This window comes from Dreissena polymorpha, chromosome 6 (genome assembly GCF_020536995.1).
Source record: "Dreissena polymorpha isolate Duluth1 chromosome 6, UMN_Dpol_1.0, whole genome shotgun sequence".
Classification (NCBI taxonomy): Eukaryota; Metazoa; Mollusca; class Bivalvia; order Myida; family Dreissenidae; genus Dreissena; species Dreissena polymorpha.
This window is the reverse complement of record NC_068360.1, coordinates 1,275,284-1,303,111: the sequence shown is the minus strand read 5'-3', so window position 1 is coordinate 1,303,111 and position 27,828 is coordinate 1,275,284. Positions and strand designations below refer to the sequence as shown.

Below are 27,828 nucleotides of genomic sequence, written 5' to 3'. Positions count from 1 at the left end.
ATTGGGGTGTAAATCTAGCAACATCCTAGGAGATGAGGGACTTTTTCCATTAAATGACTGGGTCAGGAAAACAGGCTTTATAGGTCTGATACACAGACCTATTGGCTGCAATTTTTGTATCTAAGTATGCATAGAATACTGTCAATTGGGCAATATTTAAGAAAAGAAAATCACGCACCATCAATGATTTTGGTCGGATGTATGTCTGTTAAGCTACGCTTGTTAATCTTGAAGATCTTGTGAGCGTTCCAGATCATCCGCTGCAGGTTACATGGCAACACGACCTTGCTGTCCCCGGACGGGAAGATCTGACGGATCGCGTTACGATCATCTACAAGCTGCTCCCATTCTTGCTCTATCTCAGACAGACAGTTGGCATCCGAGAGGAGGTCGCGAACCACATCCTCCGTCAAACTCTTCTTCAACTGCCTGTAAAATGTTAGCAAAAGAATGTGTTGTTACACCAGGGAGTGAATGAAGTATTTATGCCCATAAACTAGTTCACCATTGCTAACAAATCATTCTTCCAAGGAGTTTACCCCGGCTAAAACCCGGATGCTTGGCTTCAACCATCAAGAGTTGGTTACCACAGTCTTTGTGCATGTGCTCATTGTTGTTTATCTTTGTGATATGTTATTAAAGGTAATGAGTCACTTAATATATAAACAACTTTGGGCTGCAAATTTCTTGTAGCAGACATATTTTCACTTTATTCCTATTCACAGAGGTATGAAAATCAAAATGCCATCTTACCATTATATATGCTAAACTTTAAAGACCAAAGACATTACATACACAAGTTCACCTTCATCATGAATGACTAGAAACCATGGCAAGAACACACCTCTCGTTGGTGGCGTCAAACTTGAAGTTCTTCTCGAAGGCCCTGTTGGAAGGTTTGAGTGTGGGCAGTGCCTGGAACTCGACCCTCGTAGCATCCAGCCCATCTTCTCCATAACGCAGCTGGATCAGCTGCTCAACCTGCAGGGAAATAATAGTCAGTATTCATTGAAACTGCAGTTTAATAATAGTCTTTGATTAATTGAACCTGCAGGGGTTTGAATTCATTGAAACTGCGCTGGAATAAAAGGAATTGAGTCATCGTAACTGGTGAAATAATAGCCATTGTTATAACTGCGGTGATATATTAGTCACGGATGAATTGTTGTAACAGTAGTGAAATAATAGTCATCAATTCATTGAACCTGTGGTGAAAAAACAGCCATTTATTAATTGAACATGTGGTCAAATAATAGCCACAATTATATTAAGTTTACAGTGAAATAATAGTATTTGATTCATTTATCCTGTGATGCAATGAGCCATTTTTTATTGAAACAGTGGTGAAATAATAGTGTTTGAATTATTGTTATTGCTGTGAAATAATAGTCTTGATTAGTTGCAACTGTGAAGAAATAATAGTCACTGCTACATTGAACCTGTAGTGAAATAATAGTCTCTGTTTTATTGAAAAAATTGGTGAAATAACAGTCATTGATTGAGCCTACAGTGAAAAATGAGCCATTTTTTATTTGAATCTTCGGTGAAATAATAGTCATTGATTCATGGAACCTGCTGTAAAAACATTATTGATTCATGGCACATATGGTAATATATTAGTCATTGTACCTATGGTCAAATAATAGTCATTGATTCATTTAACCTGAAGAGAAATAACAGTAACAAATATATATGAACCCTACAGTGGAATAATAGCCAATGATTGATTGAGCCTGAAGTGAAGTTACAATAATTGATTGATTGAACATGTGGTGAAAAAATAAGTAATTATTCTTTTTTTTTATGTGAAAAAATAGTCATTAATTCATTGAGCCTGCAATGAAATAATAGTCGGGGATTTACAGAATTTTAACTATTATTTCAATCAAGCTGGGTCCAACGTTCATACTGCAGTGAATTGAAGTCATCGTATCAATAAAATTAAACATTAATTTCAACATAGCTCAATCAGCTGTTCAACCAGAGGTGAAACAATAGTCATGGATTTATTGAACGTATTCAGTTATATCAAGCAATTGAATGAGCTGTTCAATCTGCAGGCATGATATAATATAACTTGTGTTCATGTTTTTTAGTTATGACTTGGTGGCCTTCTGAAACTTAATCTACATATATAAATACCTCATTGAATTAGTGACCATAAGGCCTATATACATTAATCTGTATCACTGTACCTGATTTCTGACGGTTCCATCGTACTTGACCATCACACTCTCCATGGCCTTGATGAGACGACGCTGGATATACCCTGCAGAAGAGAACAGAGGTAAGACATGTGGTGTGCAAGCAAATATAGGGGCAAGACATGATGTGTGCTAGCAAATACAGGGGCAAGACATGATGTGTGCTAGCAAATACAGGGGCAAGACATGAGGTGTGAGAGTAAATATAGAGGTAAGACATGAGGTGTGCTAGCAAATAAAGGGGCAAGACATGAAGTGTGCTGGCAAATATAGGGGCAATACATGAGGTGAGCTAGCAATTATAGGAGCAAGCATTAAGGTGTGCTAGAAAATAAAGGGGCAAGACATGAGGTGTGCTAGCAAATAAAGTGGCAACACATGCAGTGAGCTAGTAAATATAGGGGCAAGACATTAAGTGAGCTAGCAAATATAGGGGCAAGACATTTTATCCCATCATCAGACGTGCATTGTCAAAATAAACCACTGTGGAATAAATTTTCCTCTATTTCGCAGTGCTGAAATATAGCTGTCACGCGGGGCGGAGAATGGTCAAATTACTCAGAATCAACTATAAAGTAATCATTTTTAGTAAAATCGAATCAGATTCAACAAAACAAACAATTTGATACCAAGATGTTATATAGTTTTAACACATAATGCAACTCAAAAAGCAAAACAAACATAATTTACAAATATTAAGTGCGCGTACTCATGACGTCATTATTAACACGTCATACGACACAATGCATTTTCTTTCACGCTAAAGCTGCAGTTGTTTAATGTGTTTTTGTTTTTTTTCTTAAAAATCGAAGACGTAGAGGTATGCTTAACAGAAAAACAGGTTAGTTACTGATCTTTTTGTAATGTTTTAGGCTCGGCACAATTAAAATAATGAAACAACGTTTGCTTAAAATAACTTTGGGATTTTCTGTGTAGTTCGATTTTCCTATTCTATTTTTAAAGAAATAATTTACGACTAAGAAAATTGATGGGATAAATCGAATACTAGGTCGGTGCCGAATAAAGCAAAGTTTATTTTGCTCGGCACGAAAATCTGAACCACACGCCAAGGCTCGTGGTTCAGATTTTCTAAGCCTCGCAAAATAAACTTTGCTTTATTCGGCACCGACCTAGTATTCTCTATAAGTATGCTAGCAAATATAGGGGCAATACATGAGGTGTGCTAGCAAATATCGGGGCAATATGTGAGGTGTGCAAGCAAATATAGAGGCAAGACATCAGGTGTGCTAGCAAATATAGGGGCAAGACATCAGGTGTGCTAGCAAATATAGGGGCAAGACATCAGGTGTGCTAGCAAATATAGGGGCAAGACATTAAGTATGCTAGCAAATATAGGGGCAATACATGAGGTGTGCTAGCAAATATAGGGGCAAGACATTAAGTATGCTAGCAAATATAGGGGCAATACATGAGGTGTGCTAGCAAATATAGGGGCAAGATGTGAGGTGTGCTAGCAAATAAAGGGGCAAGATGTGAGGTGTGCTAGCAAATACAGGGGCAAGGCATGAGGTGTGCTAGCAAATATAGGGACAAGACATTAGGTGTGCTAGCAAATATAGGGACAAGACATGCCGTGTGCTAGCAAATACAGGGGCAAGACATGAGCTGTGCTAGCAAATAAAGATCCAAGACATTAAGTATGCTAGCAAATACAGGAGCAAGACATGAAGTGTACTAGCAAATATAGGGGCAAGATATGATGTGTGCTAGCAAATATAGGGACAATACATGAGGTGTGCTTGCAAATATGTGTTTATGGCAGGTCTATACAGTAGATGTTATTTAATAGCAACAAATAATATTTTTTTGCAATTTGCATTGTTAATATTTTCTGCTAATGTTTTCCAGCAAAATTGTTGCGTGAACACAAAGGCCAATCCTTTTTCCTTAATGGATATCAAGCTAAAGCTAACAAATCATGACTTCGACCCACACTAGCAAATGATCCAGACCAGCAAATACAAGTGGTCTTATCAGCATATGATACCACGACCTGTAAAAGTGCTCAGGTGAGCTAGAAAGCAGCCGGGATTTGTCAACTAGTTTGGTCAAAAAAGCAGAGCGACATACCCACCTACCTGGTCATAAAATCGACGGCAAATATAGATCAACAAATGATCCCATCAAATTAATTTGAACAACCAAAAGAGAGGATGACCCTTAACCAGATGGTGATCCCATTCAGACTACAATACTAATACTACACTCCTCCACATACCAGTTTCTGCCGTCTTTACGGCTGTATCAATGAGACCCTCACGACCTCCCATGGCGTGGAAGAAGAACTCTGAAGGCGTGAGACCCGCAAGGTACGAGTTCTCTACGAAACCTCTCGACTCGGGCCCATAATCGTCCTTGATGAAGTGCGGGAGCGTGCGGTGACGGAAGCCAAACGGAATACGCTTTCCTTCTACGTTCTGCTGGCCCACACAGGCAATAACCTGGAGATTTGATGTATAATAAAACAATAATAATGAAGAAAATACTTAAACATGAAGGCCAACGGTTGTAGGTTAGTTACCTTAGAACAGAAAGAACTTAACTGTTTTAAGCAGTTTTTGAGAAGTTTACAAACATATATTTAACCTTTTTTTAAGATGGAACAATGTTTGAACTCGACTGAGATATATTTGTTTCACAAATGTTTTGCTTAATTTTTATGCTGATAAGGCAAAAGAGCAACTATCTGTGTTTTCAGACGGTTTCACTTCAGAAATAGCTCATAACATGATGTAATTTCACAGACCAAGTAAAATATACACTCAGTGAGTGATAAAATAGTTTGCATAGATTTCAACATGCCCTATTGGGAAAAAAGATTACACTAAGCCAACGATGCATCACCATTCACACAACAGCCATTTAAGTTCTGCACATCTTTGGTTCATGCAAGTACCTGCAATCTCCCTATAGATACTTCATTGAATGTGGTTACCTACCTGGGAGATATTAATCTTCGAGCCTTTGGACCCTGCCACCACCATGGCCTTGAAGTTGTTGAACTCAGACAGGGACTTCTGGGCCTTGCTGCCGGTCTTGTCTCTCGCATCGTTGAGGATACGGTTCACTTGGTTCTCGAACGTCTGTCGCAGCGTGTTACCAGGTGTGGGCTCCAGCTCATCATTGTGAGCCTTCTCGATTACTTCTATCACATCCAGCTGAGGACAACCAGAGCTTACATTTTATGTAAGCTTGAGTAACCCTTTACCACTTAAATACTTATTTTTACGCATTTGCAGACCCAAAGGTTACATTTAATTACATACCTTTTTTACTAGATTCAAGTTAAAAAGCATAAAACCTGAACAGATGTTCTGGTTTTATGCTGCTTGCAAAAGCCATTTTCACTTTGCTTCTTATGGGGGAAAGGGTTAATTGATTATATTTCAAGCCTAAGGCTGATTGAGACACTCTTAACTGTTTTTCTTGGGTAGAACAAGTACCTGGCGTCTTTGGAATTCTAACAAGTCAATTTAAACATTGTCAAGATAAGATTAACCAAATGTAACTACAGGAACTACCTATTTATCATTATTAGCTGGCCAAACAGTCTTGTAAGATGTTTTACTATCACAGATCTGGGAACAATTCTAAATTTTTACCATAATTTAGCCAAAACTTGTTCTTTCAGCACTTTTTGTAAACAGGATATAACAGATTTAACAGACAACGTAAGGGACCGAAAGAACTTTTAAAACATGGCCCAGTGCGGCTCTCAAGTTCCTGCTTATTAAAAACCTTTTTACCCAATCACATTATTTAAACAGCCGTTCAAAAACAAGAAACGTTTCCATTAAAATTTTCACCAGTCACAGGAGCCTTGAATTTTGGTCATTTTTATTGACTTTCAATTCATATAACATCCATCCATTGGAAGCATGTTTTCATTATTAATTTTACACTTGGTATCAAAATTTTCATCAGATATTTCTCCAAATAAAAAGCCAATCAACACATCCTGACATATGAAACAGACAATTCCACTCATTCACCTTGGCTTTCTTGATAGTGTCCTGAATCTCAATGTAGGTCTGGGGGTCGGCAATAGTGTCACCAATACCGATACTGTGACCTTCAATAAGCAGCCAGTTGTTCACCACGGTCTGAATGTTGCCATACAGGAAACCTGAAGAAAAGATACATCAATATCAACAATTAAATCATGGAGCTTAACGGTATGTTACTTAATATTGGCCACGGCTGGTGAGCAAAATGCCAAGAGAAACTTGACACCATATTGCACTGAATTAAGGTTTTCAGATCACACAAAATGCCTTGATTCCTGTCAACAAAATTGTAAATGCTTAACCATTTTGATTATTTTAAAGAACGTAAGTGTATAACAATGAACCCAGTTTTGGGGAAAAAATGCATATGCCTTAAGTTTAAATAATAAAACTGAACAAAATTGATTATTTTAAAGCACACAATTGTACATATATGAGTCGCGTTCAAGGAAAACTGGGCTTATAGCACATGCGCGTAAAGTGTCAGACAATCAGACACACCTGCTTGTTCCCAGCCGAGCTCAAGGAAGACGACGTGGGCGATGGCACCGGTAGACGCCCCCAGGGACTTCTTACACAGGATGCCTGAGAGCAGCTGCCCATCCTCTATCAGAACCTGCCGCACAAACAGGAAATGTTAAGTGAAATGTAATCTTCAGTGTCAGATCTTATTATCTGCAAAATATTCTTATGCCATTCTTTGACCCTATTCAAGTAAACCAAAGACAGAAGGTCTTCAAGATACACGTCACTACAGGGCCAAATATCCCTTCTTAGCAAGGGGCCTCTTTTTCTTCCCCTTAACCAAAACGGCTCTTTCCCCTACATAAATTTCGGTAAAATCATGCATTTTTCAATAGATTTCCAATCTACCTTAGCATTTTTGATTCCCCAAAGCCAGAAAATTGTGTCAATTTTCCCTCCAAAAAAAAGGCTGTGGCCCTTTCCACAAAGTTGGTGTTTTGGCCCTGCACTATCGATCAAGGTCTTTTCCTTGGGGTCAAATCCAAGTCCATTGACCAGTCGCCAAAGTATCGATCGCTCCGCCCACATTTTTCGATCAGCCAATCAGATATCGATTTTTCACACAGCCCTCAGCGACGCTTATCTGGCTGCCATTTTGTCCGACAAACAAAGCGTGTTGTACATATGGAATGGGCGTAATTTTTAAGAGTTTACACAGATTTTATATCAAATGCATGATCATTACTGTTCGATCATTATTCAAAATTGTAGGTGCTATACATACTTTTTAAAAGGTTATTATTTTATCTTTATTTCTTGAACATATGAACGAGTAATGAGAAAACAAACACAATAAATAGTTTAACCACACCAGGTGTGTGTTCTATAAAACGTGTTATACCATTTGATGCACAATATTATTCAGCAGTTTGTGCAACATAATAATTGCCACACGTGCTTATTAATCTCAGCGTAATTGTTGATTGTTAATAAATAACAGTATGTTGCGTGGATCTCAGAATGAAGGAACATTAAGGCATTGTTAGGAACTGTACACAAGAAAAGAAAACTATTTAATAACTTAAATGATTTCCAATTATATATTTATTTTCTGTGGATCATAAACAAGGGAAATCATTATAAATTGTTAACTTAAATATTGTTTTAACTAAAGTAAAAACAACAAAAAGGTGATTTCAACGCGGCTTAGCCAGCTTAAAGCGACTTCAAGTGTAAAATGTACGGCTTATAATACAACAACAACATTTCAAATACAACATATATTGATACGGGGAGAAATGTGAAAATTGCAATTAACATATAAGGGCCATCTTGTTATACACAAGCAAATGCATAATATGCTAAATGTATTCAATTCAAATGTTCGTGAAAAGCACCGTAATACCAACATTTCATTTTTTTGATAGTGAAATGTAACAGGTTCTCATAAAACATAAATGAAATAAAATGCATATTAGACTATCTGTTTATGAAACCACGAAATTAAGCACATGGTTCAAACAGAAATCGCAAACCTAAATTCAAGCACTTTTCAAGGACTTTTTAAGGCCAAATTTTCATTTTCAAGGCCAAGAACAGTACCTTAGTTTTCTTTAAAAAAATGCATTTTCAAACCAGATTAACACAGTAAATGTCATTTAATTGCTCAAACTCATTAAACTTATTCCATATTAACTCATACATGTTATTTAATTGCATACAAATACATGTTTTAATATCCATCCTTAACTCAATGAGTCTCACATGTGTATTTACTTTTTAAAGTTATTACAAACAAACACATTGATTCTCAATTTCATGTTTTCTGTGTGGGTTTCCCCTTTCTTGTGGCTTTTCAAAGCGCTTTCCCCTATCCCCCCGACATCAATGGTCTTCATACATTCTCGACAATGTGCTTTTCGGATGTCATTTGTTTTCTGTACCCAGGAATATTCAGTTAACCACCCTGGTTTGAAACGACACTTCCCCATCGCTGCGTTTTCACTCGCGAAAATTGATCACAACGAAGAACCTCTGACGTAGTACACATAATCTGTGACGTGTACACAACATTTCGTACTCAATAGTGTACGAAGCTTATATTTCGTACTCAACTTTTTGCGCGAAGGAATTTATGATAAATTTTCATAATATTTCCCTTAAGAACGATTTAAGTTAATAATTAAAGCGATGATAAAAGTAATTTTGAGCAAAAATAAACATTTTCAAGGCTTTTTTACATGAAATAAGCACTTTTCAAGCACTTTTTCAAGGCCAACCTTTGTTCAAGGGCTTTTCAAGCCTAGGACTCATTTTCAAGCACTTTTCAAGCCCTGTGCGAACCCTGGGCCTGTATTAAATTATGGTTACAATCAAAATTTAATTTATATCTAAATAAAAAAAATCGGTGTCTTTTTAAAAATAACACAATAAAACAAAGATCTAAACATTTTTAATAAACAAAAAAACCATCATGATATGGATATGTCATTTGCATTTAATAAAAATATTTTCAAAATTATATATGAATAGCCACCGGGTTCACTGTCAGACGGTTGAATACAAGTTCAAAATCAATATGAAATAAATGCTCATTTTTACAACGGAACTCCCTATATGATATGTATAAGAAACGTTTCTGATAGTCAGTCTGCCGTTAACTCATTTATTTTGATTACGCCATTTCTCTTTAAAAGTATTTATGGTTGTACAAAGCAGTTTAGTTTAGTGTGCGGCTTTAATAATTTATATTATAGAAAAGAGCATAATACATCATTACAAATATAGAATTTCCCTCACGTAATCCGCTATAATTGCGATCTGCTTGTCGGAGTTTTCTAATCACTAGACCACGTGACTATGTGGGCGAAGCGATCGATAATTTGGCGACTGGTCAATTCCCAAAGCAAAATGGCAAACAAGGGCTGTTTGTAAAAGATGCATGCCCCCCATATGGACTCTCCGTTGTAGTGACAGCCATTGTGTGAATATGTTTTTTGTCACTGTGACCTTGACCTTTGACATAGTGACCTGAAAATCAATAGGGGTCATCTGCCAGTCATGATCAATGTACCTATGAAGTTTAATGATTCTAGCCATAAGCGTTCTTGAGTTATCATCCGGAAACCATTTTACTATTTCGGGTCAACATGACCTTGACCTTTGACCTAGTGACCTGAAAATCAATAGGGATCATCTGCGAGTCATGATCAATCTACCTATCAAATTTCATGATCCTAGAAATAAGCGTTCTTCAGTTATCATCCAGCGCCCTCACACTACTTTGGGGGAAGGGGTCCGCAGCCCTTAGGAGGGGGAATTTTCGCGGCGTTTCTCTTTTTGGGGCGTTTTTTTACTTACTCTCTCATTATTACATTTGTACATGTTAACACTATATTCATTGCATTTTTTCATAATTTAGTATGTTTGCAAAGATTAAATTGAAATAGAATTGAGATATAATAATCATGAGACACATCGTTCTATTAAAAAAAAAAAAAAAAAAATTTAGGGGGGAACTTTTCCCCCCAAAAGGGGAAAAAAGTATACTTTTCAGGTGGGTGACTGCCGCCGAATTTTGGCGGCAGATTTAATAGATTAAGGGACCTGTCATCCGAAAACCATTTTACTATTTCGGGTTACCGTGAACTTGACCTTTGACCTAGTGACCTCAAAATGGATAGGGGTCATCTGCCAGTCATGATCAATGTACCTATGAAGTTTCATGATCCTAGGCATAAGCGTTCTTGAGTTATCATCCGGAAACCATTTTACTATTTCGGGTCACCATGACCTTGACCTTTGACCTAGTGATCGTAGCCATTAGCGTTCTTGAGTTATCATCCGGAAACCATTTTACTATTTCAGGTCACCGTGACCTTGACCTTTGATAGTGACCTGAAAATCAATAGCGGTCAACTGCAAGTCATGATCAATCTACCTATCAAGTTTCATGAACCCATGCATAAGCGTTCTTGAGTTATCATCCGGAAACCATTTTACTATTTCGGGTCACCATGACCTTGACCTTTGACCTAGTGACCTGAAAATCAATAGGGGTCATCTGCTAGTCATGATCAATGTACCCATGAAGTTTCATGATCCTAGGCCTAAGCGTTCTTGAGTTATCATCCGGAAACCATTTTACTATTTCGGGTCACCGTGACCTTGACCTTTGACCTAGTGACCTAAAAATCAATAGGGGTCATCTGCGAGTCATTATCAATCTACCTACGAAGTTTCATGATCCTAGGCATAAGCGTTCTTGAGTTATCATCCAGAAACCATTTTACTATTTCGGGTCACTGTGACCTTGACCTTTGACATAGTGACCTGAAAATCAATAGCGATCTTATGCGAGTAATGATCAATGTACCTATCAAGTTTTATGATCCTAGGCCTAAGCGTTCTTGAGTTATCATCCGGAAACCATTTTACTATTTTGGGTCACTGTGACCTTGACCTTTGACCCAGTGACCTCAAAATCAATCGGGGTCATCTGCGAGTCATGATCAATCTACCTATGAAGTTTCATGATCCTAGGCCTAAGCGTTCTTGAGTTATCATCCAGAAACCATTTTACTATTTCGGGTCATCGTGACCTTGACCTTTGACCTAGTGGCCTGAAAATCAATACGGGTCATCTGCGAGTCATGATCAATGTACCTATGAAGTTTCATGATCCTAGGCCCAAGCGTTCTTGAGTTATCATCCGGAAACCACCTGGTGGATGGACCGACAGACCGACCAACCGACCGACATGTGCAAAGCAATATACCCCCTCTTCTTCGAAGGGGGGCATAAAAATATTCCCAATTGAAATACATTTGTTACTGCAAGAAATCTATACCGATATATCTGGTAACTGTGTGAGTGAAATCTTATCCAACGTCAAATCTAATATTCATTACATAATTCCAGCATTGGCTTGCCGATAGCAACAGTTGGCATACCTTAATTTATAGGTTAAATGTTAGTGGATATGATAGTGTTTTTCCCAGGCCATTTTAGCATGGCGAAAAGCCACGCCGCCCTCCCAGATCGCCACGCTGCCCTTTTCAAAGGCATATTTCGCCACGCGCCCTTTTTTCAAAGGCAAATTTCGCCACGCGCCCTTATCGATAACATCTTTATTGACTTACGATCTAACTTGGTCCGCAAAATCAGCGTCCTTGATTGTCTGTGACGCTCCGACTGTGCTTGATTTACTGGAGAGACGTCAACATCTAATCGACTATATTTAATTAATCAGATTTTATCTATAACAGTGCTCGATTTATAGGTAGGTCTTACTGAATGCTCCAAAGCTGTGAATTAGTCATGCGTGAATAACCCCGTGTCAGTATCAATCGATAATGCTGGAGGCTATGTTATACCAAGCGCACTTTTCGCTCGGCTATGTGTACTCCTCCACGATATAATCATTACTTCGGAGACTTTTGATGAAAAACTCTACATCTACGTCTACATCTACATGGTACTGCTATACAATCGTTGAACAATTATCAGAAGCAGGCGCGTTGTCAGAAAATAGCTCGATGTTATTCTCGTGGCTTTGCATGCATTATTCAGTTATATCGAAACATATATTTTACGCATAATTACATTTAAATTCACAAACAAATTTATTCTTTATTGTTTTTGTCTTTAAGATAATTAGATCTAATTATCGAAATAATTACTGAGACGTATACTAATTTAACAAAATGCGAATCGCGTATACGATTTAACGTTCCTATGCGCACCTGTCGCTTACATCATTTGACATTTTATCAACATGGGGGACTACACAGAATTAAATTGTGACTTGGCAAAAATCGCAAATAACGTCGTAAACGATCGAATTAACGATGGAGATTATACATTAAGATGGAATTAATGAAATTTGTGTGATAATCAACGATGCATAAAAATGTTTTAGATAACAACAACATTATTTATTTATTTGTAATCTACTCGGTGGATGTATGTCACGGAAACGAGTGTTTGCATATTGTTAGCGATCAATTTACTCGCAATGTTATTTTAAACATCTGTCGAGATTATTGTTAGAAAATGGGATAAGATAAACATGGTTTCATTTATATGTTAGTGGATCTGTGTATAATCAGATTCATATGCATATATTGCTTTATTATGTTTGTCGTGCTGTACAGTTTATTGAAACAGCATGGAACTTCAATGTACATTGCAAGGTAAATATATTAATATAAATCATAGTAAGTTAAATACTTCTATTACCATTAAATGTGCTTGTTTATATGTTTTTTTTCCACAACTGCTTCTGATGCGATTACTTGTTTCCCCGTAATTCAGGTATTCAGGGAACGTTTTTGCCCTTTTTTGCCTAAACTGCGCGCTAAAATGCCCTTTTTGAAAGTAATGCGCCATGCCCCTTTGCCCTCCTGGGAAAAACACTAAATATCCTGTGGGTTTAATCTATGTCAGAACTTTGTATGGCCATTCATTATCCAGTTAATTTTTGTCCAACCATATTATCATCAATAACTTGTTCAAGTATGTATAATCAATAACTTCGAATCAACGCCGACGTTATTTTCATAATAAGGAATGTAGCTTTGTTGCCTTGCATTGGGCTGGTATAAAACAGGCATATTGAATAAAGAGTAATTAACACAATAAAAATTTGGCAAATATGCCAAGAAGTGCTTCATAATCCATAATTGTCTGCAGAAATGTCTATATTTAATTACAAATATTGTAATAAATTTTAGTTCCCAAATTTATCCAAAATCAGTTGACTTTTCACACACACAAAAATCCTAATCCCGAAATCACATTTTTCCCAAAAGGACCAGAAAAAGGCTAGGCCCTTACCTTGGTGTCCCCGGGGGATATCCACTTGTACGGACCCTTGTCCTCCTCATCCGGGTGTGTGCTGTGGGTGCGGATCAGGTTCACACGGCCCGGGATGATCAGTGAGAAGACCTGCTTGCCCGTCCACATGGGCTTGGGTTTAAGGATGGCAGGGTGGGGCATGTGGCCGTCCCAGCTTGGCAAGAACATCAGGATGTTCATCACCTGGCCCTGCACAGGTACAGAATTATAAGACTTTATTGAGAACATGGGGAATGCAGGCCAAATCAATATACTATTTTTGATGGACTTTAAATTTAACATTAATCTAAACATTGGTCGAACTCTGTACAAAAACCCCACACAATAAATCGTTAAACATTAAAATACGTACAACTTATGTAGGACAAAACCTTAATAACATAATTTAAATCAGTAAATAGGCTTCACATTTTACATGTGTATGTTTTCATAAGTAAATCCAGCACACATTTAGAGTTAAACAAAAAATGGCTACAAGTATGTGCAAAAAGTTATATGCTGTTTGCTGCTTATCAGTATCTAAGGGTTGAAAATTATGACTTAACAATTAAATCTAGCAAGAAAGATCTTCAATTATCCCAACGTTTTTCGGAGGCCCACATATGCCACGCCTCTCAAAATTGCCTTTTACTATAATTTCTTCATTTCTTAACTGATTCACTTCTAATTGATACTGAAATTCTCTTATGACAATACGGTCAATCTCAACTATGCATGGCCCACTTATCAACCCTGGGGCGTCCCTGGGTCAAACATGCCTTTGCCGCGCCATTTCTAGTTTAATTTGATATTCTAAGGGACTACAAAAGAGTCAAAATGCTTATCAGAGTGGTAAAGAGTATTATACCCTTTACCACTTAGATACGTATTTTGACATGTGTGTAGTCTCTAAGAAAGTTAAATGTAATTAAAGACCTTTCTTCCTAGATTCAAATTTTAAAGGCTCCATTTCCAACCCTTAGATACTGATGAGCAGCAAACAGCATAAAACCTGAACAGAGTGCAAGTTACTCGCAGACTGTTCTGGTTTTATGCTGTTTGCACATAGCCATTTCCACTTTGCCTCGGAGTGGTAAAGGGTTAAACCAGCACACACCCTGTCCAGAAACACATCCCTCTTGGTCATCTTGCGTACAGCTGTCAGGGTGTCCTGTACGATACCCATGACAGGCCGGTTGGACTGTGGCGTGATGATCATGCGTGGTACGGAAGCCAGCTGTGAGATCTCAGCTCGGGTCTCCAGGGACTGGGCAAGATGGAGGTTCATCTCGTCTCCATCAAAGTCTGCGTTATATGGGGTTGTGCAGCTGAAGGCGAGATAAACAAAGTAAAAGATGTTGTTATTTAGTATAAAGCAAAGATTTTCTGTCCCAACCTGTGGGTCTTAATATCAGCCTCATTCCCAATGCCAATCCTGGGTTTTTCCAAAAAAAAACATTCAAAATAATTTTTTTTAAGGGCCTTTTATTTTTTCAGCGTTTTTCCTCTATATAAAGTTGGTACAGTAAAACGGCACCATTCCCAATGAGACCATTTTTCCCAATTTCAAAATAAAAATTCCCAATTTCAAAATAAAAATTCCCAATTCACAAACAAATCAAATTCACAGAAAAAAATCGCCGAAGATTTGCATACACACATGACATGTTATTCCCTTTTGTCAAAACATCGCAGTCTAAACAATAAGGTCAGTATACCGGCTAAGCGTGTTTTCACAACACCCAACACTTAATCCAGTTTTGTCTGGATTTTTTGTTTACTCAGTACTGTATGAAGAGTACAATAAACTGCTTCAATAATGAATCATCGAAAAAAGACCATTACAATAAATTACAGCATGTTTAATTGAAATTAATTTTTTAACTTAGTTAAAATAAATAACACTATTTTTAACCGAAATTAAAAGATTTCAATTGTCCCTACGCTACATAGTTTTTTAATACAAAAATCAATATGCCTACGCTTTCCATGCGGTAACATGACGTTTTACATGAGTGGCTTTATTTTCGCGCGCTTTTGTTGAGACAAAGGAAATAGGCATGTGTAATGTTTATGTGAAGTTAAATTTTGATAACGTCGCATTAACATGAACTGAAGATTGAAGTGTTTTTTGGATTACACATTTAATTACGGTCATTTGAGAATGCAACCAAGCCTTTACAGTTTTAGTTAATATATAAAATAATTATTTGTAAAAACGTTTACTTGTCGAAATAATTGTTTTGACAATATTAAGCATGAAATGTACAATTTCCACGAGGACTGCACCAGGTTGCCATCAGCTGTCTTCTAAAACAGGAGCACCACATAACGGTAGCCACGCTTGGCTGCGAAAGCTTGTCAGAATTTTTATTTAAAAAAAAATTTAAGTCACAGTGACCGTAACCTTTGACCTAGTGACCCAAAATGGGTGTGGCGTGTAGAACTCATCAAGGTGCATCTACATATGAAGTTTCAAAGTTGTAGGTGGAAGCACTTTGCTTTTAGAGCCAATGTAAAGGTTTTAGCACGACGCCGGCAGACGGCGGATGATGAGCAGGCTATAAAAATACCTCGGGTTTTCTCCAAAAACAGCCTCGCTAAAAACTGCCATGATGTTTTCGTAAAGGATTACATTGTTATGACTGATTAGTGTGGTAGGTATAGAAACGCCAACAAACTGCCTCAAAGCTACTGAAATTATCCATTGATAGTGAAACTGTGTTATTCACGCACAACTGATTCACAATCGTTTGCATCTTCAGTGCCTTGGAGCCAAAACCCTAATACTGCTTGTTAAGTAGTATGTCACCAATTTTGGTGTAACATGAAAACAGCCAAACAAATTACCGATACTGATTAACACTCGCGCATTTATAAAATTGGGACTTTAAAAATTGGGGAATATGTATTTTAGATCGAGTCCAGTGCACAGTTGTCAGATGTTGATAATAGCAGCTATCATTAAAGGTCAAGTCTACTGACGCAAACCTGGTTCAATATATGGCAGGTTATCTTACAGAACCTGAGACTACAAGTCCCGATTTAGACAGATCATACTCTCAAGCACATTTTTAGGTAAAAAGAGAGTTAAGTTTAATAAACTAAAATTGTTTAGTGGTTATAGAAACATGATTTCGTAGAAAATCACTCACCACTTTGATGTGAATATGCAACTTATTATTTGTACATGTTTTTAAACGTTTCCAGCATAATTAATAAATTTCCCAATTTGGATGAAAATGCCACTAATTTTCCCAATTTGACCGGTACCGGTACCATTCCCAAAGTGGTGAGAAAAAACGCTGCTTTTAAAATCTTCAAAATACGGGGATAATCAACATGTGTGCAAGTGCAAAACGTCGAGTCCTTAAAACAGCAGAGAAAAATTATGGTAGAACAGTCGGTTGAAATCGTTGGTTAACACATTTCTTTAAAGCTAATACTCATTGATTTCCTTTAATCTTTTCACAACATAATGTTTTCAAGAAATCTATATTCTATATGAATTAAGAGCACTAGTTGTAAGTGTGTGCTCAACTTTGTTGTTTATATCAAATCAAATGAAATATTTCACCACAAAACAGTTTAAATTTACATGGAAAGGTTTGAGGCAAAAGCTGAGGTTTGGTGAAAAACAGACATAACTGTAATTTTGACTTAGAACCACAAAACCAGTCAAAACCAGTGAATCATTTGAGCTGCTCTCTGGGAAAACGAGGCTTAATGCATGTGTGTTAAGAGTTGTCCCTGATTAGCCTACGCAGTCTGCACAGCTTATTAGGGATGCCACTTTCCGGCGTGTGCGCCTTATGGTATTTTTTGAAAAGAAAGTCTCTTGTTTCAAGCTCTTGAAGACTGTAAAGGCTAATAAGGGGCCACATTTAAAGCATTAAACCCTGTTTTCCCCCAAAAAGGCTCCTTCATAAAAAGACACGTACCTGAGGTTCATCCTGAATGTGGACCAGGGCAGCACCTTCACCTGGTGACACATCATACTCATCTTGTGAAGGGTGGGCTGTCTGTTGAACACGATATAGTCCCCGTCCTGCATGTGACGCTCAACCTGGCAGGAATACCAGGAGCTTTTTAACAATTGTTTCTATTGTAATGTACAATTAACAAGTTAATCTGAGAAAGACCAAATGTAATTTACTGGGTATGTGATTTTTTCTTTTGCAAACATTGGTGGAAACAAATGAAGTGTTTATGAAAATGTGAAGTACCCAAAGATCATTTAATGAAACTGTAAATAAGCGGAAAATCCCGATGTTTTCCACTGATAGGGGTATGATTATTATTTAGCGAACATAAAAACTGAACATCTTTCATAAACTGCATTTATTGCTTGTATTACATTAGTGTATTTCACCACAATTAACTATTTTAAAGATGACAAGTTGTATTAAAAACAATTTAAATCTCAGTGATATTTTTTAAACATGTATGTCAGTGCCCCAGATAAGGTGGGTATATGTGTCTTTCACCCTATTAAATTGTTTAAAAACGCAAAGAAATACAATATCATGTGTATTGAAAACGCAACCGAGTTGAATTTTACGCAAAATCGTCAAATGTGATGATTACAATAAAATCACTTCGATGGAAAATGCTTTGCTCATTTTTGGTATTTTCTCTTTGGAATTATTATCGTAATGGCGCGACGCTTTCATTAAGCAAGCGCCTGGATGACTGAGCAGGAAAACAGTCAAAGTTATCCAAACGCTCTGTGGACTAGATTTCATTGTAAAATAAAGCGTTGACCAAATTATTTACGAAGACATACAAGCGTTTTAAATCTGACTTAATCCTTCGACCATTGTGCATGTCTATGTAAAGCGTCTGTACTTTCAGCTTCTATTATGATGTGAAATAAAAAGTCTAAGAGAGGTCGAAAGACGTCCGCGATTGTTGCTCCAAAATATCAGTTGATCGCAAACGTTTTCGTACCAAGAAAGCAAAAGCCAATAAGTGCTGAATCATTCATGTTATAATTTTTTTTTAAGTTTAAATTATGGACAGTTTCAAGGATTAGAGATGTTATGAAACATCATTGTATTAAAGTAAATGATGATAGTTTACAGTTTTATTGAATCAATACAAGTGTGCAGCTTCAACAGAAGTAAAGCGGCAATCATTTTACAGTATGCATTTTTATATCTCAGTTCACCCTATTTCAAGAATGAAATCACCCTATTTCAAGAATGAAATCACCCTATTTCAAGAATGAAATCACCCTATTTCAAGAATGAAATCACCCTTTTTCAAGAATGAAATCACCCTATTTCAAGAATGAAATCACCCTATTTCAAGAATGAAATCACCCTTTTTTTTCAAAATCAATGGGTGAAAACCCTATTTCCCAAATAATTATCTGGGGTATTTGTATGTACATTGTTTTCAATATTAATAAAGATTCTTGCTTAAAAAAGATTGATCAATGAGCATTAAAAACCTGATTTTTATAAATAACAGGCGTTGGTCTAAACATATTTAAATCCTGGTTACAAAAACCAACATTCCTTGATGTATCAGTATTTTCCAATTTATTTTTTCTAACAGATGCCTTTCCTTAAAAAATGAAAACCGAAAAAAGGGTATTGATTTTTATTAACCAATATCAATACCTTGTACCCAATCTGGAGATGCAGGTCACTGGCCTTCGGGTGGAATCGTAGATCGATTCTCTCCCCATTGTCTCTCACAATGTACTTGGCTCCCGGGTACTGGTTGGCACCTCTACGTACCAGCTCATGCAGTCTGCAAAAACGGAAGCCATTTTTGATTGCTAATAAATGCAACTAGGCATATCAATTAAGGTGTGGGCAAATCAGTAGATGTTCCCAAATGTCAGAAATCTGGGCTACCATAGGCTAAAAATTTACTTAGCCAAAATGTGCCACGCTTTAGGGAAATTCTTATTATTATTCAACCTCTTTTAAGGAGTTTACAAAGAAAATGCATTGGGTAAATAGCATGGGTCAGTTGAAACCATTTAATGATTACGAAATGGACCAACCATTTAATGATTACGTAATGGACCAGGCTTATGCCAATGGCCTGGGCCCAATTCCCTAACAAGAGGGCCTGAAAGGCCCAAAGTCGCTCACTCACCTGAGATAACAAGATATTATTGGGACAATCTTCTGACAAAGTTTCATGAAGGCCTGAAAATGTATGTGACCTCTAGAGTGTTAACAAGGTTTTACTATAGCCATATAAGGAAAAATGCTCCGACCCTGGCAGCCATGTTTTTCAACCAACCGGAATCATTTTTGAACTCGTCCAAGATATTATCGGGATGAATCTTCTGACCAAGTTTCATGAAGATAGGACAGTAAATGTGGCCTCTACAGTGTTAACACGATTTTACTATTGTCATATAAGGAAAAATGCCCCGCCCCTAGGAAGCCATGTTTTTCAAGCAAACATAATTATTTTCAAATCCATCCAAGATATCATGGAGACCAATCTTCTGACCAAATTTCATGAAGATTGGACAATAAATGTGGCCTCTAGAGAGTTAACAAGGTTTTAATACAGCCATATAAGGAAAAACATGGTTCAAACAGAAATCTCAAACCTACATTCAAGCACTTTTCAAGGACTTGTCAATGCCAAATTTTCATTTTTCAAGGCCGCGAATGATATGTTAGTTTCCTTTAAAAAATGCATTCTCCATTTGCTTGGATTGGTCTTTCTTGTTTAAACTTTCATCAAAAGACACTGAGTAGGGTCCACTTATAGAACTATCAAGTAAAGTTTTGAAATGTTAAGCTAGCCCCAAAACGGCTACATATGCTGTCTTGAGGTCTCCACAAGAAAATTTCTTTTCTATGGTACTGTCATGGAACATAACCTGAATTAACTTATGTATAAATGTAATGTTTTATTGGAATTGAAGGATTGATGTGTGCAAAGGGTATGCAATACCCACAATACTTCCGCTTTCAACATATCATTTTTTGTAACAAATCTGTCTATGGATGTCTGCGAGTTTGATACTGCTGCTTATGGTTGGGAAGGTCCTGGAATTTGAATATCTTCTATCTTCACACTCTCTGTGGCTGTGCCTTCCTGGTTTGACACAGATGGGCTTTTGTTGATGTCTGTTTTAAATTTCACAGTTTTAAAAAGGGCTGTTTGTAAAACATGCATGCACCCCATATGGGCTGTCCGTTGTAGTGGCAGCCATTGTGTGTATACGATTTTTGTAACTGTGACCTTGACCTTTGACCTAGTGACCTAAAAATCAATTAGGGTCATCTGCGAGTCAAGATCAATGTACCTATGAAGTGTCATGATCCTAGGCAAAAGCGTACTTGAGTTATCATCCGAAAATCATTTTACTATTTCAGGTCACCGTGACCTTGACCTTTGACCTTGTGACCTCAAAATCAATAGGGTCATCTGCAAGTCATGATCAATCTACCTATGAAGTTTCATGATCCTAGGCGTATGCGTTCTCGAGTTATCATCCGAAAACCATTTTACTATTGCGGGTCACTGTGACCTTGACCTTTGACCTAGTGACCTCAAAATCAATAGGGGTCATCTGCGAGTTATGATCAATCTACCCATGAAGTTTCATGATCCTAGGCGTATGCATTCTTGAGTTATCATCCGGAAACCATTTTACTATTTCGAGTCACCGTGACCTTGACCTTTGACCTCAAAATCAATAGGGGTCATCTGCAAGTCATGATCAATCTACCCATGAAGTTTCATGATCCTAGGCGTATGCGTTCTTGAGTTATCATTCAAAAACCATTTTACTATTTCGGGTCACCGTGACCTTGACCTTTGACCTAGTGACCTCAAAATCAATAGGGGTCATCTGCGAGTCATGATCAATGTACCTATGAAGTTTCATGATCCTAGGCCCAAGCGTTCTTGAGTTATCGTCTGACAACCACCTGGTGGACGGACCGACAGACCGACATGAGCAAAGCAATATACCCCCTCTTCTTCGAAGGGGGGCATAACAATAGTACTGTCCTGTTTCACAAAAAACACATCGCAGGAACCCTGTTTGCTTCTCAATTTCATGTTTTCTTTGTGAGTTTCCCCCTTCTTTTGGCTTTACAAAGCACTTTCCCCTATACCCCCGACATCAATTGTCTTCATACAGACCTGACAATGTGCTTTTCGAATGTCATTTGTTTTCTGTACCTAGAAATATTCAGTTAACCACCCTGGTCAGAAACGACACTTCCCCATCGCTGCGTTTTCACTCGCGAAAATTGAGCACAATGGAGAACCTCTGATGTAGTACACATAATCTGTGACGTGTACACATAAGGTTTCGTACTCAATAGTGTACGAAACTTATATTTCGTACTCAACTTTTTGCGCGAAGGAACTTATGATAAATTTTCAGAATATTTCCCTTAAGAACGATTTAAGTTTATAATTAAAGCGATGATAAAAGTAGTTTTGAGCAGAAATATACATTTTCAAGGCTTTTTACATGAAATAAGCACCTTTCAAGCACTTTTTTAAGGCCAACCATTGTTCAAGGCCTTTTCAAGCCTAGGACTCGTTTTCAAGCACTTTTCAAGCCCTGTGCGAACCCTGAAAAATGCCCCGTCCCTGGTGGCCATGTTTTTAAAGCAACCAAAACCATTTTCAAACTCATTCAAGGTATCATTGGGACAAATCTTTTAAGTTTCATGATGATCGGAGAATAAATGTGACCTCTTAAGAGTGTTAACAAGGTTTTACTATAGCCATATAAGAAAATATGCCCCGCCCCCGTGGTGGTCATGTTTTTCAACCAACCAGCATCATTTTTTAACTCGTCCAAGATATTATTGGGATTAATCTTCTGACCAAATTTCATGAAGATCGGACTATAAATGTGGCCTCTAGAGTGTTAACAAGATTTTTCTATAGCCATATAAGGAAAAATGCCCCGCACCTTAGGCCAGGGTTCTCAATAACTTTTGAGCCAACAGGCCACAATGTGAAACCAACAGGCCTTCAAAAGGGGTCCAGGGGCATGATGCCCCACAAAATTTTAAAATTCAGCACTTGATTTCCTGCATTTTGGGCCATTTTATGGCTATTTTAATGGTCAACCAGGAACTTAAATTTGAGCATTTTTGTGCAATTTATATATTTTAGCTTTTTTAACGGTTTGCCCTAATTCATTAAAATACGATTTTTCACTAATGAAGTGTACTATAATTCGGATAAATACGACTTTCGGATACATAATTGCACTTGATTTTTAGGGTCAATTTTTACGATGTTGACGTTTTTTTTGCACAAAGTTCCAATTTGGACATTTTATTCTCATGAGAAAAAAACTTCGGTTTTGGATTCGGAATGGGGCCGAAATTCTGCCCTACAGGAATGGGCTGAAAAGGTCAGATCGTCCGTCTACCATGCACATTTTGCTTGACACTTCTAGTTTGAAATGTAACTGAATTAAAACAAACTTTCACAACAACAAAAACTTTGCATTAACACAAAAACGCAAGCAATCAGGGACAAAAATTCACCATGTGATGAGAAGAACGTCAAAATATTTGACTGCTTTTTTACCGATTCCAATTTGCACTTTTTTATTGTTGTTGTTGTTGTTGTATTGCGTTAAAGGAGATAATCAAGCGACGTCTTTGCTTAATAGCAAAAAGGAGCAGAATTAACGAAAAGACACGCACATTTCGAAAAGTAAATTGCAAATTTTCAGAATCTGAGCGATTTTTAACTGGCCAAAATCTGATTTCAAACGGCTGATTTGGCGGCCGGCTCTTATTGAAAACCCTGACTCCGCAGCCATTTTTTTCAAGCAAACGCTACCATTTTGTAACTTATCCAAGATATCATTGCGACAAATCATCTGACCAAGTTTCATGAAGATCGGAAAATAAATGTGGCCTCTAGAGTGTTAACAAGGTTTAACTATAGCCATATGAGGAAAAATGCCCCGCCCCCTGGCGGCCATGTTTTTCAACCAACCAGCATCATTTTGGAACTCGTCCAAGATATTATTGGGATGAATCTTCTGACCAAGTTTCATGAAGATCAGACAATAAATGTGGCATCTAGAGTGTTAACAAGATTTTAAGGGGCGGGAAAAATGCCCCGCCCCTTGGCAGCCATGTTTTTCAAGCAAACGTTACCATTTTCGAACTCATGCAACATATCATTCAGACCAATCTTCTGACCAAAATTCATTAAGATTAGACAACAAATGTGGCCTCTAGAAAGTTAACAAGGCAAAGGTTGACGCCGCACAACGCACAAAGGACGACGCACGACGGACAGAAGGCGATCACAAAAGCTCACCATGAGCACAACTCCATGAGCAAGTTGTGCTAATGTGTGCTAAAAACAAAGCCCTTGTAAACCCATACTAAATGCTGTCAACATCAGCTAACAAACCAGCTTGTGACAAAATACATGTTAATTACCTGTCAATATTAAATGGCGTGACGATCTCCGGAAAGGTCATATTCTGTGCTATGGTACGGGGCACTCCGACCTGATCGATACGGAGATTCGGGTCAGGCGTGATGACGGTACGGGCTGAAAAGTCCACACGTTTACCCATGAGGTTGCCTCTTACTCTGCCTTCCTTGCCCTTCAGGCGCTGCTTGATGGACTTCAGGGGACGGCCGGACTTTTGAACAGCCTGTGGGGGACAATGGATTGTTGGGCTGTGATAATATCTGTGAGTTAAACGGATCCATTCAAACTTCACATTCTTACTAAAATTGAAATGACAAGTACATCTTTTTACAATATTGATGTTAAAGCCTAATTAAATGAAATACTATAATCACCGTCAAACAATTGAATTACTTTAGTTGTTATGCATACTGTTATCTTTGGTCAAAAATATTATATAGAAAGCAAAACAAAACAAGAGGGCCAAGATGGCCCTAGTTCGCTCACCTGAGAGGAGTCAGTTCATTCAATCTTTACCAAATGTCAAACTTGACCTAGATATTGTCCAGACAAACATCCTGGTCAAGTTTCATCATTATTTCATCTGCGAGTCATAATCAATGTACCTATGAAGTTTCATAATCCTAGTTGTAAGCATTCTTGAGTTATCATCCAGAAACCATTTTTCTAAGTTGAGTCACCGTGACCTTGACAGTCATTGTGTGAATACGTTTTTTGGCACTGTGACCTTGACCTTTGACATAGTGACCTGAAAATCAATAGGGGTCATCTGCGAGTCATGATCATTGCACCTATGAAGTTTCATGACCCTAGGCATAAGCGTTCTAGATTTATCATCCAGAAACCATTTTACTATTTCAGGTCTCCATGACCTTCACCTTTGATATAGCGACCTGAAAATAAAGAGGGGTCATCTTCGAGTCATGATCAATGTACCTATGAAGTTTCATGATCCTAGACATAAGCATTCTTGAGTTATCATCTGGAAACCATTTTACTATTTCGGGTCACCGTGACCTTGACCTTTGACCTAAAAATCAATTGGGGTCATCTACAAGTCATGATCAATGTACCTATGAAGTTTTATGATCCTTGGCCTAAGCATTCTTGAGTTATCATCAAGAAACCATTTTACTAGTTCGGGTCATCGTGATCTTGACCTTTGACCTAGTGAGCTGAAAATCAATAGGGGTCATCTACGAGTTATGATCAATGTACCTATGAAGTTTCATGATCCTAGGCCTAAGCGTTCTTGAGTTATCATCCAGAAACCATTTTACTATTTCGGGTTGTGACCTTGACCTTTGACCTAGTGACCTGAAAATCAATAGGGGTTATCTGTGAGTCATGATTAATGTATCTATGAAAATTTCATTATCCTAGGCATAAGCGTTCTTGAGTTATCATCCAGAAATCATTTTACTGATTTATGGTCACTGTGACCTTGACCTTTGACCTTAAAATCAATAGGGGTCATCTGCGAGTCATGCTCAATGTACCTATGAAGTTTCATGATCCTAGGCATAAGTGTTCTTGAGTTATTATCCGGAAACCATTTTACTATATCGGGTCATCGTGACCTTGACCTTTGACCCAGTGACCTGAAAATCAATAGGAGTCATTTGCGAGTCATGATCAATGTACTTATGAAGTTTCATGATCCTTGGCATAAGCGCTCTTGAGTTATCATCCGGAAACCATCTGGTGGACGGACGGACCGACATGAGCAAAACAATATACCCCCTCTTCTTCGAAAGGGGGGGCATAATGAGAAAACTGCCCCCCTCCCAGCAGCCATGTTATCCAACTGACCTGAACCATTTTTCAGCTCAACTCTCGTATCAAGGAAACAATTGTTTTGAGCAAATTTCATGAAAATTGGGACAAAAATGTGACTTCTACTGTGTTCACATGTTTTCACTATATACATATAGAGAAAAATGCCCCCCAACTGGCGGCCATGTTTTTTCACCGATCCCAACAATTTTCAAACTCGTCCGAAATATCAATAAACCAATGTTTTGACCAACTTTCATGATGATTGGGCAAAAATTGTGACTTCTAGAGTGTTTACAAGCAGACCTGTTTACCCTACCGATTGCTTCTCAGTAGTATGGAGGGCATCTCTCAGTAGTTTTGGGCTGTTGTCAGTAGTTTTTAACTTTTCAATCATTTTGAGCATTAAAACACCATGACTGGGTCACATATCAGTTTATCGGTACAAAAAGCATTAGATGAATTTACTTGCTAATAATAAAATCTGTAAAGTGATTTTTTTTGCTTTGATTTGTTACAGCCTGTGCCATTTGGATTGGGAAAATAAACCATGAAATTGGAAAAAATAGCGTGATAAACCAATAAATTGGGAGACATTAAGCATTATACATATGATTATAAGTAACAAAATAAAAGTGTTTTAAGTGCATGTTTGACAGCATTTTATATTATAAAATGCTGTTTCAATGTCTTCTTTAAATGAAGACAATATTTAGTTAATATCCATCCACATGCATATTAAACTTGCAATAATCTATAGATTCTTAAATACACCATTTGATCATAAGCTCTTTAAGAGTAGCTATTAATTTAATTCAGTATTTAAAAAAATTAAATACCATAAGGGGAAAACATAAACAAATATTGACAAACAACCTTTAGTGTTCTTGTTGTGTTAATGATGTATCACATGGAGTTAAAATAATATATTTTATTTGTTTACCTTTCAATATCTTGCACTTGACAACCTCAGTTCAATGCTATTTCATTAATCTGTACAGCGTAACAAACATAATAAAGCAGAAAATGCATATGCATCTGATTATTCACAGATCCACTAACATATAAATCAAATCATGTTTGTCTCCCATTTTCGAACGATACTCATCTTATTATAATAAATGCTTTAACTTTGTGAGTAGACTCCAATTTTCCAACACTCGTTTCCGTGACGCACATTCACTGTGCAGATTTCCGATAAATATTTGTTTTTGTTTTGTTAAATCTCAAACATAGTATGTTGCGTTAATTGACACACGCATTACATTATTCCATAATGACCATTTGATATCCGTTGTTAATTTGAATGGTATTTATTATTTTCGCTGTTAATCGCAATTTCTCGTCTGCTTGCCGCCATCTTGGTCGTGTGTAAAAACAGACGTGCTCAATCCCGATACATCGACTATCGCCGGTTAGTGTTTTTCCCAGGCCATTTTAGCGTGGCGAAAAGCCACGCCCCCCTCACGGATCGCCACTCTGCCCTTTTCAATGGCAAATTTCGCCACGCGCCCTTCTTTTCAAAGGCAAATTTCGCCACGCGCCCTTATCGATAACATCTTTATTGCCTTACGATCTAACTTGGTCCGCAAAATCAGCTTCCTTGATTGTCTGTGACGCTCCGACTGTGCTTGTTTCACATGAGAGACGTCAACGTCTAATCAACTATATTAATCGAGTAGATTTATTCTATTTCAGTGCTCGATTTATAGGTAGGTCTTACTGACTGCCCCAAAGCTGTGAATTAGTCGTGCGTGAATAACCCCTTGTCAGTATCATCGGTAATGCCGGAGGCTATGTTATACTAAGCGCACTTTTCGGTCGGCAATGTGTACTCCTCCACGATAAAATCATTACTTCGGAGACTTTTGATGAAAAACTCGATGTTATTCTCGTGGCAATTGTGCATTGCATGCATTATTCAGTTATATCAAAACATATATTTTTACGCATAATTACATTTTAAATCACAAACAAATTTATTCTTTATCGTTTTCGTTTTTAAGATAATTAGATCTAATTATCGAAATAATTACTGAGACGTATACTAATTTAACAAAATGCAAATCGCGTATACGATTAAACGTTGCTATGCAAAC

At 37.5% G+C, this 27,828-nt stretch overlaps 2 protein-coding genes across 2 annotated transcripts in view; both read right to left on the bottom strand.

The window, feature by feature from the left end:
* LOC127836144 (uncharacterized) overlaps positions 1–27,828 on the bottom strand; it is a 151,071-nt gene that overhangs the window by 68,033 nt on the left and 55,210 nt on the right. The gene's annotated exons all lie outside the window — the stretch shown is intronic.
* Positions 1–27,828, bottom strand: part of LOC127836141 (DNA-directed RNA polymerase II subunit RPB1-like) — a 47,245-nt gene that overhangs the window by 9,804 nt on the left and 9,613 nt on the right. Inside the window, exons 7-18 of the mRNA XM_052362568.1 lie at positions 23,956–24,176; positions 19,162–19,294; positions 17,476–17,600; positions 14,652–14,862; positions 13,535–13,744; positions 6,734–6,848; positions 6,218–6,351; positions 5,165–5,383; positions 4,444–4,666; positions 2,196–2,269; positions 845–981; positions 179–429 (exon numbers count right to left, since the gene is read on the bottom strand). Coding sequence (XP_052218528.1) covers positions 179–429; positions 845–981; positions 2,196–2,269; positions 4,444–4,666; positions 5,165–5,383; positions 6,218–6,351; positions 6,734–6,848; positions 13,535–13,744; positions 14,652–14,862; positions 17,476–17,600; positions 19,162–19,294; positions 23,956–24,176 — 2,053 coding nt within the window. The remainder of the gene's footprint in view (positions 1–178; positions 430–844; positions 982–2,195; positions 2,270–4,443; positions 4,667–5,164; positions 5,384–6,217; positions 6,352–6,733; positions 6,849–13,534; positions 13,745–14,651; positions 14,863–17,475; positions 17,601–19,161; positions 19,295–23,955; positions 24,177–27,828) is intronic.